The 10703-nt window shown below is 43.3% G+C and overlaps 1 protein-coding gene across 2 annotated transcripts in view; it reads right to left on the reverse strand.

Moving 5' to 3' along the window:
- The window catches only part of SLC25A53 (solute carrier family 25 member 53), a 29288-nt gene that overhangs the window by 15241 nt on the left and 3344 nt on the right, over positions 1-10703 (reverse strand). Inside the window, exon 2 of one of the 2 annotated variants that reach the window (XM_024765463.1) lies at positions 4180-6738. The exons of the other annotated variant lie outside the window; for it this stretch is intronic. Within the exon in view, the coding sequence (XP_024621231.1) occupies positions 5787-6707 (921 nt within the window). The 5' untranslated portion in view covers positions 6708-6738 and the 3' untranslated portion in view covers positions 4180-5786. Of the gene's footprint in view, positions 1-4179; positions 6739-10703 lie in introns of those variants that run through there. 2 annotated transcript variants of the gene reach the window in all.

Below are 10703 nucleotides of genomic sequence, written 5' to 3' on the forward strand. Positions count from 1 at the left end.
GCAAGAGGGAGGGGATAATGGGGATATATGTATATATATAGCTGATTCACTTTGTTATACAGCAGAAACTAACACAACGTTGTAAAGCAGTTATACGCCAATAAAAATGTTAAAAAAAAGAACAAGAAAAATCATTAAAATCAAATGAGAGGCCATTTTACACCCACCAGGTTGGCAAAAATTTTAAAGTCTGATAATAACAAATGTTGCCAGCAGGTGGAGCAATGGGAACTGCTAGTAAGTGTAAATTGGTGCACAGCATTAGGAAAAGTTAGTCATTAGGAAAATTTAGGCATTATCCATAACATTGAGAGTCCCCATACCCTATAAACCAACAATTCCACTCTTAGGTAAATATCGTAGAGACGTCTGTAGTTATATACACTGCTAAGAATATTCATGGTAGCACTGTTTTGTAACAGTCAAAAACTGGAAACAAGCAGGATGTCCCTAAAAGTTTTCATGGATAAATTGTGGTATATTCACACAATAGTACATACAAAAATAAAAGTGAAATAACCAAACAACAGTGAGATACCACTATACACATACTTGAATGGCCAAAATTCATAACACTGACAGCATCAAATGCTGGCAAGGATGTGGAGCAGCAGGAATGCTCATTCATTGCTGATGGGAGTGCAAAATGGTATAGCCACTTTGGAAGGCAGTTTGGCAGTTTCTTACCAAACTATACCATATGCTTACTATACAATCCAGCAATTGTGCTCCTTAACATTTATCCAGAGGAGTTTAAAACTTACGGCCACATGAAAACCTGCACACGGATGTTTATAACAGCTTTATTCATAACTGCCAAAGCTTAGAAGCAATCCAGATGTCCTTCGGTAGGTGAATGGATAAATAAACTGATAAATCCTGATGACGGAATTATTATTCAGTGCTAAAATGAAATGAGCCACAAAAAGCCATGGAGCAACCTTAAATGCACATTACTAAGTGAAGGAAGCCAATCTGAAAAGGCTACATACTGTATGATTCCAACTATATGACATTCTGGAAAAGGCAAACCTATGGAGATAGTAAAAGGTCAGTGGTTGCCAGAGGTTGGGCGGGGGTCAGAATAGGCAGAGCACAGAGGATTGGGGGGTGCAATGAAACTACTTTGTATGATACTATAATGGTGGATACCTGTCATTATACATTTGTCCAAACCCATACAATATACAGCCCTAAGAGTGAACCCTAAGGTAAACTGGACTTTGGGTGATAATGATGTATCAATATAGATTTGTCAGTTGTAACAAATGTACCACTCTGGTGTGGGAGGGTGATAATTGGTGAGGCTATGTACCTGTGGCAGCAGGGCGTATATGGGAATTCTCCCATACCTTCCTCTCAAATTTGCTGTGAACCTAAAACTTCTCTTAAAAAAATCTTTTTAAAGTAAATTTATCACAGTTTAGAAAAATAAAATAACTACAACTACCTGCAACAATATGGATGAATCTCACAAATAATATGAAAGAAGTAGTCACAATTCGAAGTATATAAAGTATATAGAGTTCAAATATCTGTAAAATAAAACTGTGCTGTTTAGGGATGCTTATACGGAATGTTAGGGAACCGTTGACTGAAACTGCCCTCCCTGGCCAGGCAGGATAATAACTGCTTGCATGAGTTATCTCACAACAGGAGGTCCTGATAAGGAACATAGAACTGACAAGCTACAGCCAGCCAGAAGAATTCAGGAGGGGCCAAAAGGAAGGAGGAAATGCCAGCCCATAATATGTTCTGCCAACCTCCCAGAAACCTTCACGCTGGAATCCATCTCGGCTGAGAGATGCACACGCCACCAGGAAGGACCCTGAGTCAGACTAAATATGGGCACAGACAAGATGACTGGCCAGAGACAACCCGGAAACTAACCCCACCACCATAAACCCTGAGACTGCGAGCCATGTGGCAGAGCAGTTCTCCTGTGTTTCCTTACCCTGCTGCCCAGGTGCTCCCCCCCAGTAAAGTCTTTTGCTTTGTCAGTATATGTGTCTCCTCGGACAATTCATTTCTGAGTGTTAGACAAGAGCCCACTCTCAGGCCCTTGAAGGTGTCCCCCTTCCGGTAACAAGAAGATAAATCTATAAAGAAAAGTAAAGAAATGATATCATAATAGTCAGGATAGGAGTTATCTCTAGGATGGGTGGAGGAAGGTCATCAGTGAGGGGCCTGGAGTGCAGGAGGACTAGGGGTGGGGGTTATCAAGATGTTGCATTTCTTGTCTTGGATGGTCATTACATGGGCAATAGCTTTATAAATGTTCTTTTAACTGGCAGTTCTCTTCTGAATGCTTCTCTTTTCCTAATGAAATAGAAAGTAAGGTCATGAACTGGGACTGAGGATGGGGGAGGAGGTGTTGAAGATTTGAGGAAAAGGAAGATGGTATGAAAGAAACAGAGAAGTTGGAGAGTAAACAGAATAGGGAAATACAGTATTTTTTACCTTATTCTTTTAGGAAAACTTTTCACTTTTTTCCTGAGTTATCATGTTTTTTATCTCCTATACAACATTATTTTATTAACTTTAATATACTACACTATATGCAGTTATCCCAAACACATTGTTAAATTATGCTGTTTAATGTTTAAAACTAAATGTTAAAAGCAAAATTAAGTCTTCATAAACCATATACTTATGATAATAGTTTTAATACATTAGTTACTCATTATTTCACCTTGAGCATTAGGAAGCTGATGTAGTTTATATTTAAACAAAAATACATAGAGCTCAGACAGGGATTTTTATTCTTTTTCTTTCAACTTTCTGTACCAAGTAGCTTTAGTGTCAACTTCTATATTTTATAAGTTTTAAACAGACGTAGATTTTTATTACCTCTTTATTTTATTGATCTCAAGTCCAAAGGCCATTTTTAAATGTCAGAAAATATAATATTAACACCACAAAACTAAATATTGATATTTAAAATTACTAGAAAACCATTACACTCTTAAATTTTACTTAGAAGATTTAAATGGGGAAAGTTGATTGGTCTATATAATTTTAGAATTTTACCTAGGTTTTTATATGAATCAATCTGTAAAAATAAACTATTTCAATTATAACATGATTTAGTTGTAAATTCATGTTTATAATTGCATAGCTTCAAGTATTAACACACATAATGTATTTAAAAAGGCAAATATAGTAAATTTAAACAATTATCACTAATGTAGCTTTAAAATATGCCATGAGTTTTCATTTTCTAATATTCTGTAATAACTGTGCCAGTGTCATAGAGATAAAGCTCTTAGTCTTTTTAAAAGAATTTGAATCTACACATACTGAATCTAGAAATATTAAAAATTGCAACTCAGATAGTTCAGGAAAAAATACCATGTGTGTGTAGACAGAGAATGAGTTCTCAAATAATAAAGCAAATGGTTTATGGGTATTCTTTAAACTCTACTTATCTACTTATGCTGGCAACTTTTCTAGAAGTTCAAAATTATTTCTAAATAAGAATTTTAAATGAAGAACTGACACATGGACTGACACAGTGACATAAGTGGAAATGGACAGTGTACTTGGAAATAAATGCATCTCTTGAATAAGAAAAGTGGGCGAGTACGAGAGTTTATCCCCTTCTTTTCAGCTTAAAAACCAAAGCCATTAGCTAAGTAATGATTTTTGTAAATACTTTTTTTCATTCTGAAAGCTAGCCTTTAAATAGAAATAGCTGCTCTTCTACTTTTCCTTCCCTTGTACAAACTCTGTGTTCCCCATACTTGAATCTGCAAGCAGAGTACTGTCCCACCCCATCTAAGTCTGCACAGGGATCAGACATGGGAACTCATCTGCAGCGATTCTGGACCAGCCATTTTCTGTTGACCTTGCTGGCAAATGCTTTCTGACCTCATATTGCTTATAGCTGTGTCTTTAATTTCTTTGATATTCAGTGAGGAATCCCCACAGCTAGGATCTACAGTCAGATCATTATAAATGGCAATTTTGGTTTGGTAAGGAGGTGCAAGTGGAGATCATTACATGATATCATCTATAAGGGAAAAACTGCAACATATGTCATCTTGGAAATCCTCAAAATTCCAGAGTTAAAATGAATCGGACCATTAGGCAATGTCTCTGTGAAATTTCAGATCCTACAGTGCTGTCAACAACAAACATGTCACCAATAACACAAACTCATCAAATGTCCCAGTTGAAAGTCATCTTTAATTACTGTTGTTACTATTACCAGCAGCAGCAGCATCATTATCATTAGCACAAAACTAAATCCACTAATAAAGCAAAAACCACACCCCAAAGGCAGGTCTTAATGACAGTGAATCAATAACATTATCTTCATGTACAAGGGACAGCACCCTGAGGATAAAGACCATATCACAGCTTGATAATCAATTCAATAATTCAGCCAACATTATTGAGCACCTAAGCACAATGGGAGATTTTAAAATGTGTACAAGAATCCCTGCTTTCAAGGAGTTTTACAGTCTAGTAGGAGGTATTGAAGAACATCAAGAACACAGGCCACATGAAATCAGTGACATAATGGAATCAGTGCCACATATGAATATTGGAGAGGGGCATCACACGAGACTAATGTCACATTCAGTTAGGGGCAATCACATTCAGTTAGGGATAATCAGAAAAGGCTCCTTAGAGAAGGTGGCATCTGAGCTGGGCTTTGAGAAAGCGGAAGGATTTTGGCAGACTGGCATGTGGAGACTGGGTATTGCAGGTGGAGAAAATAGTGTGGGCCAAAGCATGGCCATGGGAAAGCTAGTGGCATGTTTGGGGAGGGAACAATAGTCCAGTTTGGCTAGGATATAGGATCTATGTAAGTGGGAATGGTGTGATAAAATGCTACAAGTTTTATGAGGACCATATTTTGAATGGCTCTGAATGACAGGCTATAATTTCAGATCTTTAACTTATGTCACAGTAACTATATTTATCCACAGCAATAAAATATGCAATTATTTATGAAGAGATATAGTCATTCCAGTTCCAGATTTCTTAGGGAACCTCAAGTGGTTTCTAGGCAATGTTATTGCCTTGCTATCAAAAATGTCCCAGCATTTAACACCAATCAACCTATAGTAGAATTTTCTATTCTGCATGCAACTAAACCTATTCCCTCAAAGTCTATTCTTCCCATCCATCCAAGGACCACACTTCTCCCCACTCCCATCAGTTCTTGTGGCACATGATCAGTTGAGGCAAGTGTAACTCAGGATTTCCAGCCATAACTGCTACCCTGAAACTAGTACCCATAGCCTTGAGAAGTGAGAGTGGTGGTGGCAGGAGTAGTGAACAATGTCATGAAAATGTAGCCATCTGAGAAAGTCTATGGAATCCCCATCCTAAGAGTCAAGCTTTGTTCTCTGAAATTGGAATTCCTGGTCCTCCACTCAGTTTGGTCCAGAGGACAACTGGAGGGGTCCCAGAACTCACAGTGCCTAATTAAGGTCACCTTTTAGAGTTTCCTCTTATTCATATCTTTTAGAGTCAGTGAATTCCTTAAAGGAATGACATTTCATGTGGGTTACCAGCTACTTAAAGGCTTCCTGGGTCTGAGCCTGTTGAAGCTGTGGATAGACCGGGGTGAATTTCTTTTGCTAACCAAGGAACACTGTTGGCTTTGTCTTTGCCCAATAGGCTGGTAGTTGGGAACTTCTCGAGTGCAATGACAGTTGAAAGATGCTAAAGAATAGTTGTATTAGGTGACCAAGCTAAAGAAGTAAGCTATTTAAACCAACCCAGGAAAGCTTAGAATAACAAGTTGCCATGGCCACACTGCCTGCAGCTAGTCAGTCTTTCAGCTCTTTCCTGGAACGATACCTCCTCTGGAGGAAGTCATGGATAGCAGTAGTGATGCCCCATGTCACGCTGGACCTTAGGATGACCAGGGAACCTCCACGGTAGATCAGGAACACCTTTCGGCCCCGAGTGTCCCACACGTCCTGGGCAGAGGCCCACAGGCTTGGCATGCTCTGCCAGCCAATATGGGACTGCATATTGGCAACTAGCACAATCAGAGGATACAGAACTAGGCAGGTGATTGTTCCATTGACACTCCCAGACACCAAGGCAGGAACCCAATGGGGCAGGCCTTGCTCTGCCAAGCTATCCTGAATGGGATCCTTGAAGGAGAAATACAGAGCACTCCCCAGGCTGTTCCTGAGAAGGACAGGCCAGAAACCGCGATAGTAACCCAGCGACAGCCGCCCCCAAAGCCCATAAGAGTGGAATTCCTTGAGAATGCTGAAGGTGCTGGGAAAGCGAGCTTGCTTGCGACCATCCTGGAGCACATTTTGCACCCTTTCAAAGGGGCTGAGTGCCACAGCCTCCACTACACCAGACATGAGCCCTGCAGCCCAGCGGTGTCCCAGGGAGTGTGGCCCAACAGGGGAGAGACAATACAGCAGGCTATCATAAGTCCCAAACAGCAGAGTCCCTTGCAACGTCTTGGAGAGAAGAGGCGGGTAGATTCCCCGGTAGAAATATTGAGGGCCTTCATGCCAAAGCTGCCGCACAGCCTCTGACACCGCCACAGCATGGATCTGTTGCCGGAACACAACCTTATAGATAGGAAAGGTCAGAAAAGTAGACATAAAGTTGGAAACGGCCCCAAGGGCGTAGGCCTGGGAGTGCCAGCTTCTCTTTCCCGGAGACTCTGTTCGTGTCCAGTGCTGAAGCTCCTTCCCAGGAGAGTGGTTCTGTTCCCCCATGCTGAAGATAACTGGGTGCAGAGGGAAGAGACTGGCAAGAGTGGAAAAAAAAGAGGTTAGACTGACCAATGAAATCTGTTAGTGAGCATTTTCATTGCTTAGTTAGAAACAGAGTTCCAAGAAACTCAGCTCTAAGGGAACAAGCAACTTGGGGGGCCAGTTTCTGAGAAACAAGGGCACTCTTAAGAAAGAATTCATCCACTTTAAATTAAAACAAAGGCAGTGAGTTTTGCTGAACAGAGACACCTCTACAGTGTTTTTCTGATCCAGCAAATACTCTCATATTCAAAGAAGGTTGAAGGTTGAAGAAAATAAAATTGGGAAAGGAGGGCTCTGAAACCTTACTGCATTCACCACATGAAATCTTGCATTTGATAAACTGTTAAAATAATAAGTTGCTATTCTCTTTCCAAAAAGTGGCACTATCTTGTAGAGACAGAAAGGCATTCAAAAGTTGTAGTCCAGTACTTTCTCTAAAAGTTGGTAGTAAATTTAGGGAGCGGGGAATCTCCTTGCCTCTCTCTCTGCAGATTCCTGACAATGTGGTAGCTGTTTCATGGCAACACCCCGCCCCCTCTCCCAGTTGAGGAACAGAAAGATTAGCTGTTCCTGGAAGTTTAGCATGAAAAGGCTCCGTACCTGACAGTTTCCAAGCTTAACCTTGTAGACCTGTAGCTATATAACAGTGCAGGGGTTCTCAGCGTACATGCTACTGACATTTGGGGCGAGATAATTCTTTGTCGTAGGTGCCTGCCCTGTGCATCGTGCAATGTTTATCAGCATCCTGGTCTCTACTCACTGGATGCCAGTAGCACAAGTTGTGACCTGCCCAGCTCTGACAGACAAAAATATCTAAAAACATTGCCGTATGTCCCCAGTGGGTAGGGAGGAGGTAAAATTGCCCCTGGTTCAGAACCACTATACTAGATGGAAGAGGCCATTCAAGGATTCCAAAATACTGCTCCTACCCTAGAATGGCCTGGGAGCAGATGGAGCTGTATGAAAGGTAACTGGGGAGCCAGGGTCCATGAAGGAAATTTGGGATCAAGAAGAAATGAATGTTCGGTGCAGATCTGAGAACCTGAGGGAGTTTGTCAGGAAGGAACTAGGGGTGAGAGGACAGGGTGTGATGTACGGGGGATGGTGTGTGGAGGAGAGGAACAGGAAGCTGTGTGGGTAGGGGAGGCGGGGAGAGGGGGACAGGGCATGATGGTCGGGCAGGGGACTCACATCTAGATCGACAGGAAGCCTGGTAGGAACTGCAGACCCAGAAGTTTCACACAGAACCCTGGGCTGTGTGGTCCCAAGAGGAGAGGGGTGTTGAGGCTCTAATTACGCTAGCCTGTTCAATAGAAACAAAGGGGGGTCCCCCAGGCTGAGGCACTGAGGGAGGGCTAGGAGCCAGGCACTGCAAGAAGCCCACTGCAGGCTTCCCTGGGCTGCCACACTCAGAACCTGCCTTGAAGCGCTTCTCCTTCCAGCATCGCCCCCCTTAAGCTCCTCCCTGGTTCTTCCTCCTGCTCTGTCCATGACTCCACAACTGACCTTACAATCCACCTCAGCCACAGTCTCTCTAGGTGGAGGGGGTGGAGCACAGTCTCCTGTGCTCTGCCTCCACCCCTCCCCCACCCCCAGCAGTCCAGGTGTGCCTTAAGCCTCAGCTCCTTAATCCTCATGGCCAGAAGGAGGCTGGGAGAGTTCCTCTGCCTTGGACCCTTTAGCTGAGAACTGGCCAGGAGCAAAGGCTCAAGAGGCCCACTCCTTGCATCCCTCTGGGGCACTTCTGGGCCCCTGGCAGCCACCTCCATCTCTCTGGAGCCAAAGGGGACCCCTCCCGCCTGCCTGGGCAGGAGGTAGCTCCAGTCAGGCCCGCAAAGCCACAGGGGCGCCTGATATTACCCAGCATTCCTACCAAGGATTTCTTCCCCAAGTTTTACCTGCACCTACGTAAGGTCAGGTGGTGAGGGAAACGTTTGTCCCCTCTTCTATCTCAGAGTGCAGTAATGTTCCACTTCCTCCCCACATTTTCCTGAGTAACCTGTAAACATGTGTTGATTGACTGTATAGGGAGAGCTGACTTAGCAGAAAGAAAACTGGGCTAGAATTTGGCAGACCAGAATTCTCAGTGCCAGTTCTCTTATCAACTTCTTGTGTGACCTTTAGAAATATATTGACATCTTGGAATGTAATGCATCTCAGTTGTAAAATCAGCAGACAGGGAGGAATGCTCTCTAGGCATCCTCACACTGTGCATGTGGCAGGCGGCTGATGTGGGGGAATTCAGGCCAGTATTTGATAGAGGAATTGTGCTTTTTCCATCACTGGTTCCTTCTGCCATTTTTGCCAGTCATTTTCAGGGATTAAAGCTGAACAATAATTTAGAAACAATTTACCTTAAATATCTGTCATCATTTTATAAATCTAATTCTTCCTGTTTTATGGGGGAGGGGGAGTCTACTTTACTCCCATGTGTTTTTCCATTAAAATGCCAGCCTTTGGGGGCAGACAGACCTGAGCCTGAATTCTTCCGCCACCACTTGCTTAGTTGTGTGACCTTAGGCAAGACACTTCCTCAGTCTCAGTTTCTTCAGCTACAAACTAAGGACAATAGACCTCCCTCAAAAGGTTGTTGCAAAGATCAACAAAATAAAATGAGATAAAGTGGTTGACCATCCATGGCATGGTGGCCTCAGTAAACAATATTTTTTTACAAAAGATGCTTCCCGACCGCATCGTCTGTGAGGATGCTGCAGACACTCCTGCAGGATACTCAGAACAAGATGAAGTGGTATCTTGTGTTCACATGAGAGGCAAGGAAGACCTTTCTTCTGTGAATGCAAAGGTGTTATATAAACAATCCAGGACAGCCTGGCCCCTTAAACAAGAATTTCTAAATAGAGGCCAGCGAATGAGTCTGGAGTCAGCCTGCAACAGTTACCCCCTGGACCCCATAATGTGTCTCCTATGTTTACAGCCTAGTAAAGTGAGCCAAGGGGATTCTAGACTCCCCTGGCCAGTCTAGCCCAGATGCACAGCTTGCATGACTGCGCCAATATCCAGCCCTACATTTCTCTGTTCATTCCGGCATCCTTCAGCCATTCCTTTGGCCAGCTCAAACACATATTGATCATCTACGAAATCACTATAGGTAAGTCACTGTGGAGCCAGAGGTGAACAGGACTTGGTACCTGCCCTCGAGGGCTTGGGAATCTAGTGGGGGAGACAGGTCAACCATGAGCTAAACTATACTGGGAGGTAAAATAAAGCGTACACTAATCAAGGTCAGAGCAAAACATAAGAGCAATTCATTTCACCTAGGATAGGGAGCAGCCAAAAATTTCTCTGAGGAGGGGCAGCTGACTTGATCCTTAACCAGTGAGCAGGCACTCGTTAGGTGGAGGAGTGACAGCAGGAGTTCTAGGCTGAGGAAGAGGCCTAAGGCACAGAGGCCTAAAACATGAGTGGTACCTGGCTCTGAATACAGGCTGTGGGAAGAAGAGAGATCTGTGGGTGACAGAGACAAGCTGATGTAAAATGAGGGCCTTGTTTTCCCCACTGCAGTGCATTATAGCATAAAGATACAGCCTCTGGAGTCAGACAGCCCTGGGTTTGAATTTCACTGTGCCACTTCCTAGCTTTATGACCCTTGCCAAATCTCTTCCACTCTCTGAGCCTCAGTATCCTTATCTGTAAAATGATTGTCATGAAGGTTTCATGTTATGAAGTATATAAAATGCTTAGTGCATTACCCGGTATACAAGTTGGTCCATAAATTATATTAGTAGCTTGATTTAAAAAAAATGAGATCCCAGGGCTTCCCTGGTGGCACAGTGGTTGAGAGTCCGCCTGCCAATGCAGGGGACAAGGATTCGTGCCCCAATCCGGGAAAATCCCACATGCCGCGGAGTGGCTGGGCCGGTGAGCCATGGCCACTGAGCCTGCGCGTCCGGAGCCTCCGCAACGGGAGAGGCCACAACGGTGAGAGGCCCGTGTACC

The sequence above is a fragment of the Neophocaena asiaeorientalis genome, unplaced genomic scaffold (assembly GCF_003031525.2).
Source record: "Neophocaena asiaeorientalis asiaeorientalis breed wild unplaced genomic scaffold, Neophocaena_asiaeorientalis_V1.1 scaffold1188, whole genome shotgun sequence".
Taxonomy (NCBI): domain Eukaryota; kingdom Metazoa; phylum Chordata; class Mammalia; order Artiodactyla; family Phocoenidae; genus Neophocaena; species Neophocaena asiaeorientalis.